This window comes from Mastigoproctus giganteus, chromosome 7 (assembly GCF_048544385.1).
Source record: "Mastigoproctus giganteus isolate SK-2022 chromosome 7, ASM4854438v1, whole genome shotgun sequence".
In the NCBI taxonomy this organism is placed as follows: Eukaryota; Metazoa; Arthropoda; class Arachnida; order Uropygi; family Thelyphonidae; genus Mastigoproctus; species Mastigoproctus giganteus.
Genome location: NC_143581.1, coordinates 95536092 through 95561599, shown reverse-complemented (window position 1 = coordinate 95561599; position 25508 = coordinate 95536092). Strand labels below are relative to the sequence as shown.

The following is a 25508-nucleotide window of genomic DNA, read 5'->3' as shown; positions in this document are numbered from 1 at the left end:
CAAATTCTCCTCCCCCCTGCACACACCGAATTCATCAGAAGTTTTACACGTGCCTTAAAATTCTTGAAAAAGGGTTTACAACCGCGACGTAAACCTTGATAAAATTCAGAGAATCAGAAATAGAAAATAAACACACGATTGAGGCAATACGTGGAAGAAACGTTAATAGAAAAAGGGCAGTGAGCTCTCACGCTGTCTGTTATGGGGAGATCAAATTAAGTGCTAATCTAAACGAAACAGTGCAGATTGCCTGTCTGCGTCCGTTACAGAGAATGTCTGCTAGACAGAAGCTGAAAACACATTAAAACCAATGGAGGTGAGTTGGGGAATTTGAAAATGTCTGTTGTAGAAAGATCTCCATTAAAGAGAGGTGTCCGTTAGAAGTTTCACTGTATTTGGATTTCAGGAAAGCTTTTGCTGTTGCGCATGGAAGACTATTGTACAAATTGGAGCAGAATGGTATTAAGGGTAAGATGCTACAATGGATAAAAGGATGGTTGAGTGGGAGAAGACAGAGGCTGGTAATTAATGGGCGCTGCTCTTCGTAGACTAATGTTATTAGTGGAGTCCCACAGGATTCGGTTTTGGGTCCACTGCTGTTCTGTATATTTATCAATGATATTGATGAAGGTATATCAGGCTTAGTGTCGAAATTTGCAGATGATACAAAGGTTGGTAGGGTTGTTAATGACACTAATGGCAGTGTGCTACTGCAACAGGATCTAGATAATTTGGGCAGATGGGCTAAGAAGTGGCAACTGAAGTTTAACCTTGACAAATGCAAAGTACTGCATATGGGTAGAAGTAACCCCAGAGAAATGAACCGACTGTGTGGTACTACACTTAAGGTGGTAGAAAATGAAGAAGACCTGGGAGTAATTGTGCAGTCAGATATATAAAGGCGCCTCCGTAACCAGGTGGGAAGGAGCAGTAGTGCCGTAGCACACGCTTCTTGATTAGACCGGGGTTCGAGCCCGTCACCACCAAATACGGAGGATGCGGAAAGGTCAGGGAATGACCACCACATATCCCGGAGCAATATGGCCTTAGTTGCTAATGCTCCTTAAAAAAAAAAAAAAAAAAAAACCAAAAAAAAACCAGTCAGATATGAAGTTTTCTGAGCAATGCAGACAGGCTGCCAGGGCAGGTCATGGGGTTTTGTCAATGATATATAGGAATTTTGCTAGCAGGGAGAAGGAGGTGATTGTCCCTCTGTATAAGGCAATGGTCTGGCTATGCCTTGAGTACTGCGTACAGGTCTGGAGGCCTCATTTTAGGAAGGATGTAGATTTGCTTGAGCGTGTACAGAGAAGGGCAACAAGGGCAACATGAGAGGAATAAAGGGATCCTCTTATCAAGAGAGGCTTAAGTTCTGCAAATTGCAGTGGCTGGAGACTAGGCACCTGCGCAGTGATCTGATTGAGGCGTATAAGGTCTTGAATGGGTTGATCACGCTGAATTCTGATGGGATCCTTCCACTTGTTCAGATTACGAACCTAAGGGGGCATAAATTCAAATTAAGAAAAGACAGATGTAGAATAGATGTGTGGAAATTTGCCTTTAGCCAGCGGGTGGTTAATTGCTGGAATAAACTTCCATCTGTCGTTGTGGAAGTTGATAGGTTAAATAAATTTAAGGAGGAACTGGACAGGCATTTGGAGTGAATGGTGTGATTTTTTTTTTTTTTTTTTTTTGGCTGATGCTGCATAAGCTGATACACTTGCTTTCTTGCATCACATGCCACTACTACTACTACTACTAATAGATGTGATGGAATTTGCCTTTAGCCAGCGGGTTGTTGATTGGTGGAACAGGCTTCTGTATTTTGTTGTGGAAGCTAATAGCCTAAATAAATTTAAGGCTGAGCTGGACAGGCATTTGGAAAAAATGGAGGGATGAAATGGGAAGGTTTTTTTTTTTTGGCTGATGCTGCATAAGCTTGCTTTCTTGCATCATATGCCTATCATCATCATCAGCCATTTTCAATCCACTGCAGGATGAAGGCCTCTCCAGCAACTTTCCAGTTCCTTCTGTTTTGAGCACTGGCCATCCATTTACTACCCACAAACTCATGAATTTCATCTATCCATCTCCGCCTTTGTCTTCCAGGTTTTCTTCTAGCTCCTCTTGGATACCATTCTGTTATTTTCTTAGTCCATCTGTCATCATGTCTTCAAGCTATGTGTCCTGCCCAAGACCATTTTAGTTCTTTAGTTTTGATAAGAATGTCCTTTACTTGAGTTTGTTGCCTAATCCATGTATTTCTCTTCTTATCTAACAGTCTGATTCCCAATATGATTCATTCCATTCTTCGCTGTGTAGTTCTCAGCTTCTCTTCCATTCTTTTGGTGAGTGCCCAAGTTTCACTTCCATAAGTCGTGGTGGGGAGTATACATTGGTTCATCATTTTACGTTTCAGACAAACTAGGATACTGCTCTTCAGTATGTGACTATATTTCCTGAATGCTATCCATCCAAAATTTATTCTTCTCTTCACTTCCAACCATTTATCATTATTACAGCTAATAACTTGTCCCAGATAAGTATATGACTCCACATCATATGCCTTCATATGCCTATACTAATGCTAATGCTGCTATCCTGACAGTTTTTAAGTCATTGTCTGGGCGTGGTGGGAAACTTGGGCAATTTTAACTATTGATTATTGTTTAATTGCTGGGGGGGCTGAATTGCCATTCTTTGGATAGTTCTGCGCATTTCGAATACTTTCTGTGTGAACGATGTAAAGTCTTTATAATTTTCCTCTTCTATGATGAACAGATGTTCTTCTCTCCTGGGAAGGGGACCAATCTCTGCTATTAGCTCTGTTCTGGGGATGTCATATATTATACATTCATATAGAATGTATGCCCAGTCTTCACTCTCGCCACAGTTGCAGTTTGAGTCATCAGTCAGCACTAAGGAGGTTAGTTTCACCTTCAGGGAGCATTGACCGGTCAATATAAATGTTGCAAAAAGTCCAGGGGCTTACCACTTAGGTGGTTTTGGGCCAACAATTGCCACTAGTGGCAGAAACCTTTTGGTAACCAGACCTCTGGTTTTCTGCTCCCACTTTGTTTGCACAGCTCATGGAGCTTTGTGACAATTCTTTTTCTTTCAGCACTGAAGGTGTTGGTTTTATCAAGGGCTATCCCCAGAAATTCTGTGGGTATGCCCTTTTTAAATCTATAATATAAGCCTCTTTTGGCTACTTCCAGATAAAGTGGGAGAGCTCTGGCCAGCAACTGTAGCACATGTGTGCTTACTATGTGACATGCTCTGGTAGTGAGTAGTATTGTCCTTTGTATCGATTCTAATTTATTCCTATTTCCTTCTATGGCCGAGCGGGTGAACCACGTACAGACCCCATAGGTGATAACAAGTAGGAACATTGGAAGGTATATGATTGCCAGGGTCTTTCTTTTGAGCCCCCAGTCTGCTTGACTGATCCTGCCAATCATTCCTGCATAATTTCTCACTTTCTTCACCAAGTAGATCAAATGGGGATAAAAAGTTAATTTAGAATCAAAGAGCACTCCAAGATATTTTAGTTCTGTTACCATTTTCATAGTGGTTGTGTTAATTTTGATTTGTTCACGTTTTCTTTTGTCCAAATTGCCTTTTTTGTACAGTTGCTGGCCAGAGCTCTCCCACTTTATCTGGAAGTAGCCAAAAGAGGCTTATATTATAGATTTAAAAAGGGCATACCCACAGAATTTCTGGGGATAGCCCTTTTGTCCAAATTGCCTTGAAGTATTTGTTTGGTTTTTTCAAGTGATATTTTGAGCATGTGCATCTGTGCCCACTCCTGGCAGCTGTAAGAAGCCAGCATTTGATCTTTGCTCTACAACCATTCGCATGTTACCTTTTACAAGGAAAATCATGTCATCTGCAAAGGCCAGGCTTTCCACAGGCCCAGATCCAAGGCCAGAAATTCGTCCAGAACAATGTTCCAGAAGAAAGGGCCAAGGATTGAACCCTGCGGGCAGCCTTTATTCACAGGGCATGTCAATTCCTGAAACCTTGTGCGTACTGAGACACTTCTGTCTGTAAGGTAGCCATTTATTACTTTATAGAGGTTTTGTGGGACATTTGCCTGGTGGAGTCTGCTAAGGACACTAGGCCACCAGTGAGAGTTAAATTCCACAGCAAAGTCAATGAAGATTTCCAGCATATATTTCTCCTCTGTATATTTAACTGTTGTCAGTAGATGGTGCATAGCATCCTCCGTAGAGTTGCTCTGCTTAAAACCATACTGATTGTTGGAAAGTAAACCTGCTTCTGTGTAATATTGAGCTAATCTGCTATATATTAGTCTTTCATATTTTTTCCTGATTACAGGGAGTAGGGCTATTGGTCTATATGATTTGGGATCTGTAGGGGGTTTTTCAGGGTTTTTGAGAATTATCTTAACACTGCTTTTTTTCATATTTTTGGGAATATATCTTCAGACATACAGTTATTATATAGTGCTATTAATTTGTCTGGTGCTATTTCCGCTAATTTTTTGATAATCTCAACCTCTTAGAGGTCAAAACCTGGGCATTTATTGTTTTTGGTTTTAGATAGTGCTATTTCTAAGTCTTGTATAGTAAACAGAGGTTCAATATTGGCATTGTTATATTCAGTGTTTTCCTTTATAATGTCTAGCTGGGTGGGGGAATGATTCCCAGTTTCAGTCTGAATGATACTGTCTAGGATGTTATTTACAGAATCCACCCAACACAGGGTTGGGGTTCCATCTGGTTTGACAGTAGTTTCTAAGACATCTTCTCTTGGCAGCTTGTTGGTCACTATTCAGTAGACAACTCCTCAAGGGTTATTGTTTCCAGTAGTTCCCACCAAGTGCCTCCAGCATTCCTTTTTCTTGTCTCTTATGAGGGCTCTATACTGATTTCTAAGAGTTTCTATAAGAATCTCTCAGTGCATCCATCTCATTTTGTGGCCAAGATGTTCTGGCTCTTTGAAAATGTCTCCTCGCCTGGTGTACCCTTCTCCTGAATATAGTCAGTTCAGGGCTTGGTTTGGTTTGGTTTTGATTTTATTGGCGCATTAGCTACTAAGGCTATAATGCACCAAGACCAGCAGTTCACGGCACCACCAGGGAACTGCCTGCTTCCTTGGTTTTTTCCGTGGGGTAGACAGGGTTGCTGTTTTTGTTAAAATGTTTGTCATAGTCAGTGCTTGCTCGTCTGGGCTGCAGTTGCCTGATCTAGACCACTCGTTTTCCTGTTTTTGCAGCTCAACTGCTGTATGTTTTGCAAAAATCTGCCAGTTTGCCTTTTTAAGGTTATATCTTTTGATATCAACAGGAGTGTGGGGTTGTTTCTAATTGCCTGTTTAGTTTGAAGGAAATGGCTCTGTGATTTGATGTGGTCCAGGCTGGCTGGACACACCAGTCTGTGATTTTATAAGCTATTGAATTAGTGGCAAGAGTAACATCAATATCACTCTCCCACATGGTACTGCTAAAAGTTGGGAGGTTATTTGGTTGGTTTAGCACTTGAAAGGGTGAGGTGGCTATATAGTCTGAAAGTATCTGGCCGTTGTGTGTGTGCCTGCTCTGTCTTCCATACTGCTATGCCATAAGGCTGACCGGCAGTCGACATCAGCACACACTATGATATTTACAGTAGGTAGCAAGTTTGTGACTACTTGTTGGATTTCAATATTGGATTTATATCTTCACCTGGTCTGGAATATAGTGAAATAATGTAAAACTGTCCTATAGCACTGGTGATATGGGCACACACACTCCCACTGGGGAGCAGAGGTGACCTACCTTTATGCCTGTTTGTGTGTATAAGTTCAGTATTTTTAACTACTATTGCTGTAGAAGTGACATCTGAGGTGTATTCTATTATTTTATAACCTCTTGGGTATCCCCGAATCTGATGTATTCTATTATTTTATAACCTCTTGGGTATCCCTGAACCCTACCCATATGTGTGTGTGTGTAGGGCTCCTGGAGTACTAAGATATCTATATTATTTTCTTCTAATTTGAGTTTGATCTGATCTACAACAGCTCTTGCTCTTTGAGCATTCAATTGGACGAGATTTAGAGCCCTAGTCACATTTATGTTTTCAATCTAGCCCTTAGCTGGTCCTAGCTTGTATAAGTTTTGCCATTTTTTTTTATAACTGGGGCATTTGTCATCCCTGATACTATGTATATGGTCAGTCAGCCGTGCTGCCTTGCAGGTAGCACATTTTGGCTGCTGAGACTTATTTTTGCAATTTTTATAATCGTGGCCAGCTATTGCACAGTGACCACACACAGGTTCTTTCTGACTGCAGTCTCTAGCAATGTGACCATGTTTATGGCATTTAAAGCATCTTTGGATAGGGAAATGTTCCCTAAATCTATGACCGATACAGCCAGGATAGATTCTCTGTTGTCCCTGCAATACCTTCCAAATTTTTGGTGTAATTTCTGAAATTATGTTGAGCTGTTCATTCCTTTTGTTTTTTAAGCAGCAAATTCATCTATTGTCATTTCATTGTTAAAGTTTTTGAAGTAGATGTCCATCATGAATTCTTTTTCTATTACTGACACAGGTACATCAAAGATTATAATATTTGAGTTTTCCCCTTTTGGTTTTTCAGGGAACAAACCCACCTTAGGATGGTTTTCTATTTTTCTTAGATCTTCTTTGCTTGCTACCTCGATCAGGACTCCATTATTCCTGATTTTTTGCATTTTGTTTATCTTTATTTCTCTCAGATGAGGCCTCAACTTTGGGTAGAGTCACTTTTTGCTTTCACAATAATAATGTTGCTTTCCTTGTTTATAGTAGGTTTCTTAGTAGCTATTTGTTTAGCTCTAGTTATGTCTGGTTTGCCATTAACCTTTGCGCATTGGGCATAGGTTAATGTGTTCAGTGTTTTATAGTTGTTGTTCTCCTCAGTTGTAATCTCTAATTTTGATTTTAACACTTGGTTCTCTGTGTTTAATTCAATCAGACACTGCTTAAGCAGTGACCAACAGTTCACTTTCTGCAGCCTAATTGCAGAAGTAATCCTGTTGGTTTGCTTGTGCATATATTCTTCTAGATACACTCTGGTTTCATTTGCCTGTTTGATAGGGCAGTCAAATTTGTTAAGTAGTCTAGTTTTAGTTCTTCTTCTGTCTTTTGCATCTCTGGAATTTATATAGTTTCTTCATTTTTCCCTTTCCTGCTCTTCTTAATACCGAGGATGCCAGCTATCCAGTTCATTACCATTCTTTTCATTAATAGGGGTTTTCTCCCTGAGCACTCTAACTTCATTTTCAGAGGAGTCTTTTAAGTCATTGTCCAGGATTTTGTCAGTATTTGATTTTTCAGCCATCATTTCTGAATTAAATTCACTTTTGTAGCAATAAGTCAACTGTTGACATTTGAAATCGTGGTTTGAAGTCGTTATTTTGTAGGCCCACTAGAAGTCAAAAATCGCAATTTTACAGTTTTGGCAGGAAAACAATTAAAAAATTAAAACAAGTTCAATGCAAATATTGAACTTGTTCAATATTTGCATTGAAGGCTCCTCGAGAACGACTTATGCTTCCAATCCAGAACATCACTATCCACTGATGACATCTGCACCACCCTCAACCTATGCTTATCAAGCAGCATCTTCACCTTTGAGGATTCAGTCTACCAGCAGGTACATGGCACTGCTATGGGTGCCCCTGTTAGTTCCGTAGTAGCCAACATCGCCATGGAAGATCTGGAGGAGCAGATACACCTGACCCACCTGTACCTATTACAACATGGTGCAGATATGTTGACGATATTTTTTCTATAATACCACGTGGCTCTGAAACAGCACTACTAGAATACTTAACTCCCTGTCTAATTTCATCCAGTTTACTATAGAATTAGAGGTCAACGACGCGCCCCCGTTACTAGATGTCTTAGTGCATCGCGTAGGCCCATGTCTAGAGACTTTGGTATACCGCAAACCTATGTGGTGCGGACAATTTACTAACTACAAATCCGGCCATGCACCCAGTCATCTCAACAGCACTGCCCGCACCCTATTCTCCAGGGCTTGGAGCCATTCCAGCATTGATGCAATTAGGCATAACAAGACTTCCTGTGTGAAGGCGGACCTAACCAAATGTGGTTATCCATCCCATGTGCTAAACAAGTGCCTATTACAGGCACAAGAACTCACATCCCACCCAAGACCCATGTCTAGAGACTTTGGTATACCGCAAACCTATGTGGTGTGGACAGTTTACTAACTACAAATCCGGCCATGCACCCAGTCATCTCAACAGCACTGCCCGCACCCTATTCTCCAGGGCTTGGAGCCATTCCAGCACTGATGCAATTAGGCATAACAAGACTTCCTGTGTGAAGGCGGACCTAACCAAATGTGGTTATCCATCCCATGTACTAAACAAGTGCCTATTACAGGCACAAGAACTCACATCCCACCCAAGACCACCGAACCAAGACAGTATACCATCTGCCTACATTCCCTATTATCCAAGCATGTCAGGACGGATCTCAAAAATCCTTAGAAATTACAATATCAAATGTGTGCAGTTACCCTGCAGAAACCTATGTTCACTTGTCTCCAGTGTGAAGACCCCTGTCACACCTCTCTTACGCAGCAATGTAGTATATCGCATCACCTGTAGAGACTGTGACAGCTGCTACATAGGAGAAACATCAAGACGTCTCCAAGATCACCTTACGGAACATAACAGGGCAATCCGGCTTGCCAAAACTGACCAGTCCGCAGTCGCGGAACATTTTTGGTTCTCGATCTTGATCCCAAACGTGACTTTGAAATAGTAGACCACTCACAACACTTTGGCCACCGCCTATGGCTAGAGTCACTTAACATATTAAACAATCCAAAGGCTATAAACCGCCACAAAGGCATACGTCTACACCCCATCCTAGAGACAACCATTTTAATGCTGGATAAACACTGCAGTAAAACAGCGCACGTCCATGCAACAACAATAGAAAATGAATAACGTGCCTCACTCTCAGCTCATTGCACTTATCCGTTGTATTTAAATCAGTTGAAAAAGAGACTCGTTAGTCTCGAAAGCTACTGCTACTTATTATATATTTTATTATATTATATTAAACTGGGTTATCATTGTATGTATATATTTTTCTTAACCATGGACCCCAGCACACCAGGCCCATTCGTTACGATACTATAGGTTCTAATAACTCTGGAGTTTTCATAAAAAAACAAGAACTCTCAAGACATTATGTGCAAATTTAAAATAGATAACTATCTCCGTATCACAGCACACACCAGAGAACAACTAAACAAAAATCAAAACATACAGTCAATAAGAAAACAATAAGCAGTCAGCCAGATTTGACAGCAGTTTTTTGGCAACCAGCATGATTCAACAATTGGTGACAATTGTTGGAGTGATATTTGCCATGCCACTCTATTAATCAACAGTTGTCTACTTGACATTCACAAAGCCTTTGTGAGGTCTAACATTTTCATATTTTCTTCAAAGAATTGCAAGTGTACTTTACCAAAAAAAGTGATAGATGATAGAATATTTTGATAACATTTTTGTAATCAGGATATAAAAATTAATTTATTTACAGATTAATTTTTTAGCAGCAAGTCTTTCTATTACACAAAGAAAGTTAAAAAGTAATGTCAAACCTACTAAGATTATAAGTGTAACATTTTGTTCTTATAGCATTTATGAATTAAACAAAAAAAAAAAAAAAGTCAACGAAAATGTCTCTATTGGAGAGTGCTATTAATTTAAGAGATTCCATTAAGAAAACAGCCAAATTCAACCATTTAGTTGGGAAAATCATTTTAAAATAGTAACAGTAAAGTTATGAAATTACTCTTAAAAAATTCTTTATAAAAAATTAATAAAAAAATTATATAAGTACTTAAAATTGGGACTGCACCACCCTACTTATGCAACTTTAATGAACACTTCCTAAAGGGTTATAAAAAAATTTAGACACTTGAAAATAAGCAGAATTACCTCAAGAGTAACTCTACTATTGCTTCGAGCTCCAATGCTTCTACTTCTGATGCTCCTTGAGATAATGAAAAAAGCAAATATTTTTAATGACTTTTATTTTATTAAAAATAAAACATTTTATTTTTATTAAAATAATATAATTTAATACTAAAATAATATAATATAATACAGTACTAAAATAATATAATACTAATAATATAATATAATTTAAATTAAATTAATGTTAACAATTTTTTTGTTAATTTTTCTAAAAAAAAAATAAGTGATAGCAACCGTAATACAGAAGACTCAAACTAAGTACTACAGAAGACTCAAATTAAGTACACAAACATGAAAGGTTCATCTATATAAATGGCATGCAGCAGAAACAGAATGTCTATGAGTGAGTGGACAGACTTTGTAAGTGATGAGTCATTAATTAACCTGAGAGCCATCCTTTGAATAGAGTCTACAAGTCTAACCTATAGTACTTAATACCATATATGGGTTGTAGGATGAGAAGACAGAAATACTTGTTGACATAGGCACGAATTCTGTAAATTGCAATTTTCAGGATATACTTGTAAAGGAAGGTGGTTCCAGAAAACAGAAGTAGAAAGGATAAAGTGGGAAGAGAACATATTGGTTCTGTAATTGGAAGTGAATAGATGCTGACTGCCTGTGACATGAATTTGGACAAGTTTGAAAGAGAATGGAGGAAGTATAGATACCAACTGAAAAAAAGCAGTGTCCATGGAAGTATCTATATAAATGGCATGCAGCAGAAACACAATGTCTGAGTGAGCAAACAGACTTTGTAAGTAACAGGTCATTAATTAACCTGAGAGCGATCCTTTGAATAGAGTCTATAAGCTTTAGAGATGTTTTGGAAGGTGCTACGTGAGATGAGGGAAAAATATTCAACAGAAGGAGAAACTGGAGATTTGTACACATAGCCATCTAGAAGAAAAGTAATAATAACATGCAGAACAAAAAAGAAAACCCGATTTTTTAGATGCAGAGGAACCAATATTTGTGATGTACTTATGGCAAGAGCACATCACAAATAGTTGTCCTTTAGGCTTCACACACACATTCTATCAGGTATAATATGATATGAAAAGTAGGGTTTGTTACCCGGGAGTCTAAAATGCAGATGGAATTGATATTCAGGTGACACTAGAGTCAAGTGGACCGAATTTTGGTGAAATCCAGTCATTCTACAACAACCAAATCTTCTGCTTGCAACTTCACAATGGTGGGATTACTAGTAACCCCGAGTATAATCCCTATGTGCAAGTCCTGAAACATAGCACCTAGTATACTGGAGGTGACCACGCATTTGTGAACCAATGTAAGTTGAAGTGTGACATCCAGCACCACACAGAGGAAAGGTGCCACCCATGTATTGCCCTGCAAGGCAATACTAGGTGGTAAATGACTCTCATTGACAGGTGCAATACCACCACTCTGCTTATTGGAGGCTTGAAATGGTAAAACCGATTTGTAGTCTCTAGAGAGCAAAGCTCCAGCAACACCCCAGCCATTACTCCATCATGCAGTATGATTTATGTCTTTTCATTTTATGATGAGCATCATGGCAAGATCCAATTTTCCTTACATTTCAAAGGTACAGCTCTAAAAATGGTTGCAAGACAATCCGATCCACCAGACCAAACCTTTGGAAACTTTCTAAGAGGCAGATGGATCAACTAGTGTATAATCTTGCTGCCTCTACTCCACAAGATAGTGAGTGAAAGGAGCCCAAGTGCTGAGTATGCAGGGGGCATTGCCAAGGCTATGCTATGTCAGGGAGCCAGGTATATTCTTGCCATGTGCACATGATATACAAAAATTTCATTCCTTCATATGCATCCTCCCACATTTATTACTACTAAATACATTGTGAATAGTCAAACCAATAGAACAAACATTGCAAAAAGATCTAGACCTCTTCAACACCTCATTTCACATATATATATATGTGATCGTCAGTTGCATCTCAACAATATTCTGGAGCATCTCAACAATATCCCGACACTTGTAAGCCATATAAGAAATGAATATTACACAAAATAAAATTCACAAAGTAGCTTTTCGGAAACACACTGCCTTGAAAGCTACTTTGTGAATACAGTTCTTATAGCTTTTATCCTCTATATTTGTTTTTTTTTTTTGCCTTACCTGTATATACAATATTTTTATTTTAATAGGTTAAAGATTTATTTCACCCTTTCAATTGTGACAATATTTATTCTAAATTACTTATACCAGATGCTCCAGCCCTTTTTGCTAATATTCGTTTATTATATGGTTTAAAAATTTATGACAATGTCAAAGTTGTATTTACTGGAGGCTCATAATAGAGAGCATTTGAGATTTGCCTATCAATAAGGTGGCTTGTGTTATTCCTAAACGTTTTCATTATAAACTCCCGTTTCCTGAACAATGCATGTAACCTGTTTGTTATCAATATGGTTTGGGCACCCTGAGTATATGGATTGGTGTTTTGCATCGCCCGCTACACAATCTTTCCTATAGCAAGGCCAGAAATATGCAGGTTCTCAGAGATACGGTGCATCTTATGGCTTTTATTTTATTAATACAAGTTTTATGTGCACAGGCAGTGCGTGAATCTGACAGTTATCATGCTTGTCAACAGGAGCAATTAAATGCCTTTGTTTGTGAGATTCATAATGGTAATGGTCATAGGGCTAATAACATTTTCAAGAATAAATCTCACAATTTGTGCTCAATTTAAGTAGTAAAGTTCTATTACTTAATTGAGTAAAATTCTGTAGACCAAGAGGACGTTTTGTCCTTGGATTTAGGCCTTACTCTTCTAGCTGGAAGACCGCTAATTCCGCAATCAGCCATGTGAGTAGAATCTTTGCTGTCCTGTATGCCAGAAGAAATTACTATGGAAATAAGCTTTAAGGTGGCAACTATATTACAGCATGTTCGACCAGTGGCCCACAATCTGCATCATGCTCAACGAAGTGCTCTTAATTCGTTATGTACAGATTGGGATACTGTTGACTTGCTGGCAGACGAGGGTTGTACTATTGTGTTAAACAGAGTGGATCATAGTCATAAGACTTCATCTCTATTGCAAGATCAACAGGTATATGAAGACATAGAAACCTCTCCTATTAAAATTCTTAAGCGATTAGAACCTAATTTTGTTTAGGGCCTGGCAAAAAATGCCAGGCCCTAAACCACTAATATTGTGAAGCCAGCGATCACTGCCATAGGTGCCGAGGTTCTATCCCCCCCCCTTATTCACCAGACATAGACACATGTGATTTCTTCCTGTTTCTGTCTCTGAAGAAAGCTCTGAAAGGCAAGTGTTTCGCATCTCACAACGATTCTCTCAGAGCCACAAAGGAAGCACTTCGCAGTCTTTCGTAAAATGGCTTGCAAGAAGCATTTAATGCAAGCGTATGACGTGGCGAAAGTTGGTAAAGTTCAAGGGAGAGTATTTCAAGAATGAGAAATCCACAGAAGATTCAGATGATGATAATTAAGATAAGATCTTGCACAAGTCCACAAATTAAATGATCATCCCTCATATCTTTGTCCTTATATTCAGGGTGATTAGTATCATAACGGCTATGAAGTTTGGAAGGTAATACACAGAACTGTTTGATAACACTTGGTTGGGATGCACAAGATACATAGAGAATTAGGGTAAGTTCGTCAGCTGTATACGCAAACCCCAGAAACAAATAGGAATCATTGTACTAATGTTTTTTACTACTTTCTGCAGTTCTAGTACTGCCGGTACTGGATGGTGATGTAAAAAATTGAGATTCACATATAACACCAGTTACACCTGTCCATAGTGTAATAGTACTTGATTGTTTACTTAAAATATCTTTTTTAGCCACCAATTAGCATTAGCAAGGGCACAAGATGCAAAAAAAAGCAAGCTTATATAGCATCAGTCGAAAAAAAAAAAAAAACACACACACACACACAGACCATCTCATTTTACCCATCTATTTGCTCCAAATGTTTCTCTAGTTCTGCCTTGAATCTGTTTAAGCTATCAACTTCTACAACAACAGATGGAAGTTTGTGTCAGCAATCAACCAATCACTGGCTAAAGGCAAACTTCCACATATCTATCCTACAACTGTCTTTCCTCAAATTGAATTTATGCCCTCTCAGGTGATTATTCTGAGCAAGAGAAAGAATCCCATCAGCATTGAGAATGCTCAAACCATTCAAGGCTTTATACGCCTCTATCAAGTCACCTCGCTGGTGCCTAGTCTCCAGACACTGTAATCTGCAAAACTTAAGCCTTTCTTCGTAAGAACAACCCTTTGTTCCATTCACTAATCTTGTTGCCCTTCTCTGTACTCGTTCCAACAGCTCTACATCCTTCTTAAAATGAGGCCTCCAGACCTGTATACAGTACTCAAGGTGTGGCCTGACCATTGCCTTATACAAGGGGATAATCACCTCCTTATCCCTGCTAGAAAAATTTCTGTATATCATTGGCAACACATCATGAGCTACTCTTGCATACCATCTGCATTGCTCAAAAAACTTCATATCTGCCTGCACAATTACCCCCAGGTCCTTTTCACTCTCCACCACTGTCAGTGTAATACCACAGAGTTGACATGTTACTCTGGAGTTACTGCTTCCCATATGCAGTACTTTACATTTGTCAATGTTTAACTTCAGTTGCCACCTCTCAGCCCATCTGCTCAAATTTTCTAGTTCCTGCTGTGGCAGTGTACTGTCATTAGTGTCCTTAACAACCCTGCCAACCTTTGTGTCATTTGCAAAGTTGGACATTAAGCCTGATATACCATCATCAATATCACTGATGAATACAGAAAACAACAATGGACCCAAAACTGAACCCTGGGGGAATCCACTAATAACATTAAAGTGATTAAAACCTTCAAAATACTTATTTATTACAATTAAAACCCTACTATTCTTCTGCGCTACTGGTTATGGTACGATATTCCTGCCAAAAACGCCAACACCATAGAGGTACAAGTAGCGAGTTGTGACTTACAAAATCACTAGCTAAATTTAAAAAATACGGTAACAAATGCTACTAAGCCTATTTGTAAAATACAAATTAATACGTTAACTAATTCTAAAATACAATAAAATGCAAAAGATATAGGCCCAAAAGGTGTTAAAACAAACCTTCAAAATTCTTATTTTAAACCATACTATTTTCTGCACTATATTAAAAAACAATGTATAGTCAATATCATATAATAACTCCTACCTAGGATAGAAACTTATCAAATAACCCTCATTCTGTATTACCTGTATTGGTGTGTGTGCATAATGTGCATGTATCGTTATGGTAGACATAATCAAAGGAAAATCAGGTAGTAACAGGTAGTCATTTTTCCAACTCTTAAAACAATTAAAATTAACAGAAATAAATAAGTTATAAAATATATTAATTAATTTGATTTTGCCATACATACCCTTGATCTAAAGATACTCCATACCTTTCTGCCAGAAGTTGACTTCGAACACGTAGATATTGCTTTCTAATAATGGGGTTATGCTAGAATAAAAATAAAGTAATAACCCCATGTTTCAGTTTAACTTATACTTCAGAATATTTTAAAAATTTACAAAATTTTTTCAATTTTATCTACCAACAATCTAAAATATTTTTGCTTTCCTCAATCTGGAAGTAAATATTTATTTTCTGGGAAGTACCACTTATAATGGATTTTAATTATGTACACAGTTGTACAGTGATTACATATTATGAGAAGGCAGAACTAAGTTTCATTCAGCAATGTGAATCACAAAACCCAATATGTTTTTATTCTTTCAAGGAAAGGAACAGTGACATATCAGTTGATGAAATACCACATTTTAAATCATATTTGAAGTTTCTACTGTTACATGGTAATTTGTTTATACACTGCTTGCCAAAATTAACAGAACAAAATGTCTTTCATGAATATTTTATTGTGAACGGTGCAGCTGACAGCAAATATTTGATATAATAAGTATCCTGAAATGCAAATTCTAAATATCCAATAGAAATCAATCTACCACCTTACAGAATCTACCACTTTATGACTGCTAGGGGCAAAGGTTGATAACGTTGTGGAGCAGATATCATTTTTGAAGGGCACAAAAAGTGATATTGTTGTACACATTGGCACTAATAGTATTAAGAGTAGGAGACCGAAGAAATTACTTAACAAGTACAGGTCACTGTTAAAATAAAGCCGTGAATTAGGGATGAATTTGAAAGTGTCTGCAATTCTGCCCAGACACGATAAGAGGGAATATATGATGAGAGCCTTGTCAATCAATTCGGTGCTGTGCAAGGCAAAAGGAGTAGAATTTTTCTTAGCCTGGTTTGTGCTTGTCAATAGAAGAGACTGCTTCTACAGGGATGGGATACACTTAAATAGTTAGGGTGGAAGAATATTTGCTGATGCTATCGAAGCAGTGATATGGGGGTCAGAAAACTGCTAGCTTGTGGGGGGATACAAAGACTAATAGATTAACAGTAGCTGCTGGCAGAAGTGAAAGTGATTCTTGCACTGCTTCTATTGGAATGTGCAGCAGCCTGGAAAAGAAGATGCAGGGTATTTCAGAAACTGCTGGGAGTCATTGCAGAACAGGTAAACACATAGGCTGTGTTAGGTTAGCTAAGAATAGGAACAGATGCAAGTACACTTGTGTGTACACCAATGCTAGGAGTTTGGTAAATAAATTTGATGAATTTGAGGTATTGCTGAAAACATCAAAAGCAGATATTGTTGGGATATCAGACATGGTATCACACAGATATAAGGAATGAAGAAATGGAATTTGGGGAGTACAATGTGTACAAAAAGGATAGACAGGATAGGAAGGGAATAGGGGTTATGCTATTAGTTAAGAAAGACATCAAATCCAGGGAAGTACAGCCAGTCAACATGGCCAGACAGTGCAGTGTTGAATCAGTTTGGTGTGATATAAGCACTGGAAAGTCAAAATTGAGAGTAGGAGTGATTTGTGTTAATGGCCTAATGACTCTAATGAGTATAATAAACAAATGTACAGGAAAATAGAGTGGGCCAGTAAATCAGAGAGTCTTATAATGACGTATTTTAATTTACCAGATATTGACCGGAATTTGTGGGTTGGTCACTCACGCTCTAGCAAGGCTTTTGTGGATTTATTGGATTATTATATCCTACAGCAGCATGTTCGGGACACAACAAGAGGGTGTAATACACTTGATCTGATTATCAGTGGTGATTCTTCAAGCATTAAGAAATTGGAGATAAAGGAACCACTAGGTGGCAGTGATCACAGGGTGCTGAAGTGGGATTTACTCAAAGAGGTAACTACCATTAGGGGTAAAGGCAAGGGTTTTTGCTTTCATAAAGGCAACTACGGAGGTCTGAGACAGTAAATATACGGTGGGACCAATTGATGACGTTACCAAAAACTGAGGCATTCAAAGAATTAATCTTGAAAGCTACTAGGCTTTTCATATCAACTAAGAAATATTATTCGAGGTTTAGCACCAAATGGATGTCAGATGAAGTAATGAGACATGTGGCAGAGAAAAAATATGTATGGGATACATATAAATTAATGGGTGACGCAGAAATCTGTGATATATATATAAGCTGGTCTATAACCAAGTCACAAAGGAGATTAGTCAGGTAAAGGCAGATTACAAAAAATCTTTGGCAAAGGATGGAAAGAAAAACAGCAAAGAGTTCTTTACTTATGTAAACTCTAGAATGAAGGGAATAAATCAAATTGATCCACTGGATATCCATGGTTCAACTGTTGATGATCCTGCTCAGGTAGCTAACAAACTAAATGAGTATTCTGAATCTACATTCACACATGAGGAGTTATTCAGGGAGGGGAATGCCAGAGGTGAATTAAACTCTGGCAGTGAGCAAGATAATTTTGTAATCACTGACAGCAAAGTGGAGAAGAAATTGTTGAAGATAAACATAAGAAAGGCACCTGGGGGTGGATGGGATCTACCCAGTTATATAAAAGGAGGCAGCAAAGGAAGTAAGCAAACCCTTAGTCATAATTAAGAGAGCTTCCTTGGACTCAGGGACTGGAGATGTGCAAATGTGACCCCAATCCACAAAGGAGGATCAAGCGGAGACACAGATAATTACAGACCTGTTAGTTTAACTTCAGTTCCAGGGAAATTAAAGGAGGCACTGGTTAAAGAAGCATTGCAGGATAATCTACATAGGACTTCAGTTATAGCTCGGACACAGCATGGGTTTGTTAAGGGATAGTCTTTTCTGACCAATTTGATTGGATACTATGATGTAGTCACAAAGGAACTGGAAGCAAAAAATAAATTTGATATAATACATTTGGATCTTAGAAAGGCTTTTGATACTGTTGCACATGGAAGACTGCTGCACAAATTGGAGTAGTGTGGCATTGGAGGCAAATTGCTGCTATGGATAAAGGGATGGTTGAGTGCGAGAAGATAAGAGTGGTAATCAATGGAGACTGCTCTTTGTGGACTAATGCTATTCGTTTTTTTTTTTTTTTGGTAGTTGTTGGCGCATCGGCTTCTGTGGCCATAATGCACCTCCCGAGGTTTTTACAGTACTTTGATCCAAGCCTGAGGAGGGATTCGAACCCGCGACCTTTGGGTTGCCAAGCAGGCACTTTACCCACCCAGCTAGCCCGGTCGGCAACGCTATTAGTGGAGTCCCTCAGAGTTCAGTGTTGGGTCCATTGTTGTTTTCTGTATATATTAATGATACTGATGATGGTATATCAGGCTTAATGTCCACGTTTGCAGACGATACGAAGGTTGGCAGGGTTGATAATGACACTAATGACAGTATCCTGCTGCTGCAATGGGATCTAGAAAAGTTGAGCAGATGGGATGAGAGGTGGCAAATGAAGTTTAACATTGACAAATGTAAAGTTCTACATATGGGAAGCAGTAACCTCAGAGAAATGTATCAACTGTGTGGTACTACACTGACAGTGGCAGAGTGAAAAGGACCTGGGGTAACTGTGCAGGCAGATACGAAGTTTACCAATTCACTACGAATATTTTTTTTTATTATTTCATTCATTCTATTGGTTAGGTTAGTAAATTGATATTTTCAATTTGTAGTTTGTAATTTGTATTCCATGTTCTTTTTAAATTCTTAAATCCTATTTCCTAAATATTTAAATTCAATTACTTGTTCAATGGTGTTTCTATCTATTTCTATCTTTACTTGTCTGACCCCAGGGGCTCACATCTGGTGAGTATGGGCTTGGCATACCCAGGGTCCTGAGCTGGATATCATCATTCTTCTGTTTCTTGGTGATTCCCTTCTACTTCTCTCTCTCTCTCTCTCTCTCTCTCTCTCTCTCTCTCTCTCTCTCTCTCTCTCTCTCTCTCTCTCTCTCTCTCTCTCTCGGGGTAATTGAGAATTTTTTTTTTTTTTGGCTGGTGTAGCATGAGCCTCAGGCTTCCTTGACCATATGGCTAATAATAATAATATCATTACTACACATTGACACTGATTTTGTTTTTAAAGCTGATATGTTTAAATTAAAGTTCTTTGCTATTGTATTTAAATGGTGTGTTAATAGCTGTAATTCATCCTCTGATTTGACCAAAAGTACTTGGTCATCAGCATACAGAATTATGTTCATTTTTCTGTTGTTGAATAGCTGAATTCCATCTGTTACAAGTTTTTTTCCATTCCTGCAATATTTTAATATAAACATTGAATAGTGTTGGATAAACCACAACCTTGTCTTACACCTTTATTTAGCTATAGCATTAGTAGAAGCATATGATGCAAGAAAGCAAGCTTATTCAGCATCAGCCAAAAAGAAAAAAAAAAAAAACACAACCACTACTTCCATTTCACCCCTCCGTTCGCTCGAAATACCTGTCCAGCTGAGCCTTAAATTTGTTTAGGCTATCAACTTCAACAACAAGTGATGGAAGTCTATTCCACAAACCAACTGCCCGCTGGCTAAAGGCAAATTTCCGCACGTCTATCCTACATCTGTCTTTCCTCAATTTGAATTTATGCCCTCTCAGGTGATTTTTCTGAGCTAGAGGAAGAATCCCATCAGCATTGAGCATGCTTAAACCATTCAAGGCTTTATACACCTCTATCAGATCACCTCGCTGGTGCCTAGTCTCCAGACACTGTAATTTGCAAAACTTAAGCCTTTCTTCGTAAGAGTCAATGATATACAGGAAATGTCAATGATGTCAATGATATACAGGAAAAATTCCTGTATATCATTGACAATACTCCATGAGCTACTCTTGCAGCCCGTCTGCACTGCTCAGAGAACTTCATATCTGCTTGCACAACCACCCCCAAGTCCCTTTCATTCTCTACCACTGTCAGTGTAGTACCACAGAGTTGATACGTTGCTCTGGGGTTGCTGTTTCCCATGTGTAGTACTTTACATTTGTCAATGTTAAATTTCATTTGCCACCTCTCAGCCCATCTGCTCAACCTTTCCAGATCCTGTTGCAGCACCATAGTGTCAGTAGTGTCCTTGACAACCCTGCCAACCTTTGTATCATCTGCAAACTTGGACATCAAGCTTGATATACCATCATCAATATCATTTATAAATACAGAAAACAATAATGGACCCAACACTGAGCCCTGAGGGACTCCACTAATAACATTAGTCCACGATGAGCAGTGTCCATTGATTACCACTCTCTGTCTTCTCCCCCTCAACCACCCCTTTATCCATAGCAGCAATTTGCCTCCAATGTCACACTGCTCCAATTTGTGTAGCAGTCTTCCATGTGCAACAGTATCAAAAGCCTTTCTAAGATCCAAGTATATAATATCAAAGTTATTCCCTGCATCCAGTTCTTTTGTGACTGCATCATAGTATCCAATCAAGTTGGTCAGGCAAGACTTCTCCTTAACAAAACCATGCTGTGTCCGAGCTGTAACTGAAGTCTTGTCTAGATGATCCTGCAGTGCTTCTTTAACCAGTGCCTCCATTAATTTTCCTGGAACAGAAGTTAAACTCAGAGGTCTATGATTACTTGTGCCGGCCTTTGATCCTCCTTTGTGAATTGGGGTCACATTTGCACATCTCCAGTTTGGGGGTACCTCCCCTGAGTCCAAGGAGGCTCTCATAATTATGGCTAAGGGTTTGCTTACTTCCTTTTCTGCCTCCTTTAATATAACTGGATAGATCCCATCCACTCAGGTTCTGCCTTTCTTGTGTTTATCTTCAACAATTTCTCCTCCACTTTAATCTCAGTTATTACAAGATTCTCTAGCTTACTGCCACAGTTGAATACACCTCTGGCATTCCCCTAGCTGAATAACTCCTCATGTGTGAATGTCGATGCAAAATATTCATTTAGTTTGTTAGCTACCTGAGCAGGATCAACAACAGTTGACCCATCGATATCAAGTGGAGCAATCTGATTCATCCCCTTCCTTCTAGAGTTTACATAAGTAAAGAACTCTTTGCTGTTTTTCTTTGCATCCCTTGCCAAAGATTTCTCGTAATCTGCCTTCGCCTGCCTAACCTTTTTTGTAACTTGGTTACAGATCAACTTGTATCTATCGTAGGCTTCTGTGTCACGTGTTAATTTATATGTATCCCATGCATTTTTCTTCTCTGTCATATGTCTCATTAGTTCATCTGACATCCATTTAGGCCTTAACCTTGAACAATATTTTTTAGTTGGTATGTAAAGCCTAGTAGCTTCCAAGATAAGTTCTTTCAATGCTTCCCATTTTGAATTTGCTGTTGGTAACATCATCAGTTGGTCCCACTGTATAGAATTTAAATACTGTCTCAGTCCATCGTAGTCGCCTTTACGGAAGCAATAACCCTTCCCTTTACCCCTAATGGTAGTTACCTCTTTGAGTAAATCCCACTTCAGCCCACTTTGTTCACTGCCACCTAGTGGTTCCTTTATCTGCAGATTCTTAATGCATGAAGAATCAGTACTGATAATCAAATCAAGAGTATTACTCCCTCTAGTTGCCTCCCGAACATGCTGATGTAGAAAACAGTCATCCAATAAATCCACAAAAGCCTTGCTAGTGTGTGAGTGACCAACCCACAAATTCCAGTCAATATCTGGGAAATTAAAATTCCCCATTATAAGACTCTCTGATGTACTGGCCCACTCTATTTCCCTGTACGGTTTCTTATTATACTCAGAGTCATTAGGCCTATAGCACACTCCTACTCTCAATTTTGATCTCCCAATGCTTATGTCACACCAAACCGACTCAACACTGCACTGTCCAGAGATGTCGACTGGCTTCACTTCCTTGGATTTTGTGTTTCTTAACTAATAGCATAACCCCTCTTCCCTTCCTATCCTGTCTATCCTTTCTGTAGACGTTGTACTCCCCAAATTCCAGTTCTGCATTCCTTATATCTGTGTGACACCACGTCTCTGAAATTCCAACAATATCTGCCTTTGATGTTTTGAGCAATACCTCAAATTCATCAAATTTATTTACTAAACTCCTAGCATTGGTGTAGACGCAAGTATACATGCACCTGTTTCTATTCTTTGCTACCCTAACACAACCCATGTGTTTACTTGTACCGCAATGACTGCCAGCAGTCACTGAAATATCCTGCATCTTGTTTTTCAGGCTTCTGCTCAACTGATCTGCGGACTTACTTGTTAAGTAAGTCCACAGATCTCCTGCTCTTAATGTCATTATTACCAATGTGTACAACAATATCATCCTTTGTGCCTTAAAAGGAGATATTCGTTCTACAACATCAACAACTTTTGTCCCTGACAGGCATATTCTGATCCTATTCGGCTGTCTTTTCTATTTGTTTTTCGATTTTCTATCTGTTTGGATAGAAAATCAAACAAAAAACAAGTCTGCTTACGATAGAAGGAAAAGCATTAGCAATATTTTATTACGTAATAGTCGTAATAAAATACGTAAGCATTTTATTACAACTTACGTATTATAATTTATACTTACGTATTATAAAATACGTAAGTATTTTATTACGACTATTTTATTTAATATAATAATTTTTTTACGAATAAAATACGTATTTTATTCGTAAAGAATACTTTTTAGTATTAAAAAATACTAAAAATACTTTATTATAATATAATAAATAATAAAAAAATAAATATTTTTTATTATTTATTATATTATAATAAAAAATATATTATTTTTTTATTACGTATTTTAATTATTTTAATCGTTATAAAATACGTAAATATTTTATAACGATTAAAATTACCCGACTATATATTATGTTTGGTAATGTTTTGGTTCCAAATGTGTGTTCAATCTTGGGTGGTCAGCACCTAACCCCACTTTTCCCATAGGGCCTGTTTATATTGCACGAGGGTTTCTAGGAACACAACTATCGTGCTATACGAGGACAGACTGTACTACATATTGTTGTTTGTTGTTTTGTTGGTTTTTAGGAGCATTAGCAACTAAGGCCATATTGCTCCGGGATATGCGGTGGTCATTCCTTGACCTTTCCGCATCCTCCGTATTTGGTGGTGACGGGCTCGAACCCCGGTCTAATCAAGAAGCGTGTGCTGCGCACTGCTGCTCCTTCCCACCTGGCTACGGAGGCGCCGTACTACATATGGGAAACAGCAACCCCATAGCAATGTATCAAATCTGTGGTACTACACTGACAGTGGTAGAGAATGAAAAGAACCTGTGGGTAATTGTGCAGGCAGATATGAAGTTCTCTGAGCAGTGCAGATGGGCTGAAAGAGTAGCTCATGGTGTCTTGTCAATGATATACAGGAATTTTTCTAGCAGGGATAAGGAGGTGATTATTCCCTTGTATAAGTCAATGGTCAGGCCACACCTTGAGTACTGTATAGAGGTCTGGAGGCCTCATTTCAAGAAGGATGTAGAGCTGCTGGAATGAGTACAGAGAAGGGCAACAAGATTAGTGAATGGAACAAAGGGGTGCTCTTACGAAGAAAGGCTTAAGTTTTGCAAATTACAGTGTCTGGAGACTAGGCAACAGCAAGGTGATCTGATAGAGGTGTATAAAGCCTTGAATGGTTTGAACATGCTCAATGCTGATGGGATTCTTCCTCTTGCTCAGAATAATCACCTGAGAAGGCATAAATTCAAACTGAGGAAAGAGAGATGTAGGATAGATGTATGGAAATTTGCCTTTAGCCAGCGGGTAGTTGGTTGGTGGAACAGACATCCATTCCTTGTCGTGGAAGTTGATAGCCTAAATAAATTTAAGGCTCAACTGGACAGATATTTCGAACGAACAGAGGGATGAAGTGGAAGTGGGTTTTTTCTTTTTTCTTTTTTTGGCTGATTCTGCATAAGCTTGCTTTCTTGCATCATATGCCTCTACTAATGCTCAAGTACAGATGAATGTTGAAAAAAAGTCATGAGTTAGGGTTACATTTGAAAGTAACAAAGACATGATAGCAGGGTGTATATGATAAGAACCTTGTCTATCAATTCGGTCCAGGAGAGATTGTGCAAGGCCTGTAAGGTAAAAAGTTTCTCAGCGAGGTCTGTGCTTGTTAACAGGAGAGACTGCTTCTACAGGGATGGGATACACTTAAATAGAAAGGGTGCAAGAATATTTGCTGATGCTATTGAGGCAGTGTTAGGTGGATTGGAAAACTGCTAGCTTGGGGGATTCACAGAGTAAAAGATTAACAGTATCCGCAAGCAGAGGTGAAAGTGATTCTTGCACTGCTTCTATTGGGGTGAGCAGCAGCCTGGAAAGCAAGTTGCTGGGGATTTACAGTACTGCTGGGAGTCATCATTGAACATTTAAATACATGGGCTGTGTTAGGATAAGAGTACATGCACTTGTTCTTACTAAGAGTAAGAACAAGTGCATGTATACTTGCATGAACACCAATGCTAGGAGTTTAGTAAGTAAATTCGATGAATTTTAGGTGCTGGTCAAAACATCAAATGCAGATATTATTGGTATATCAGAGACATGGTGTCACACAGATATAATGAACACAGAATTGGAATTTGGGAAGTACAATGTGTACAGAAAGGATAGACAGGATAGAAAGGGAGGAAAGGTTATAGTGTTAGTTAATATACACAAAATCTAAGGAAGAACATCCAGTTTACATTGGTGAACAATGCAATGCTGAGTCAGTTTGGTGTGACATAAGCACTGGAAGAGCAAAATTGAGAGTAGGTGTGTGTTATAGGCCTAACAACTCTGTTGAGTGCAATGAACAACTATAGAGAGAAATAGAGTGGGCCAGTAAATCAGATTGTCTTATAATATGGGATTTTAACTTCGCAGATATTAAATGGAATTTGTGGGTTGGTCACTTGCACACTAGTAAGGCATTTTAATTGGATGATTGTTTTCTATAGCAGCATGTTTGAAAGGCAACTAGAGGGAGTAATACTCTTTATCTGATTATCAGCAGTGAATCTTCATGCATTTAGAATCTGTAGATGAAGGAACCACTAGGTGGAAGTGATCACAGTGTGCTGATGTGGGATTTACTTAAAGATTTAACTACCATCAGAGGTAAAGGGAAGAGTTTTTGCTTTCGTAAAAGTATCTACCGTGGT

General features: G+C 38.6%; 1 protein-coding gene across 1 annotated transcript in view; it reads right to left on the bottom strand.

Moving 5' to 3' along the window:
* The window catches only part of LOC150083090 (WD repeat-containing protein 13-like), a 376518-nt gene that overhangs the window by 311099 nt on the left and 39911 nt on the right, over positions 1 to 25508 (bottom strand). The window contains exons 3-4 of the mRNA XM_090377026.1: positions 15429 to 15511; positions 9982 to 10036 (exon numbers count right to left, since the gene is read on the bottom strand). Of these exons, the coding sequence (XP_090233152.1) occupies positions 9982 to 10036; positions 15429 to 15511 (138 nt within the window). The remainder of the gene's footprint in view (positions 1 to 9981; positions 10037 to 15428; positions 15512 to 25508) is intronic.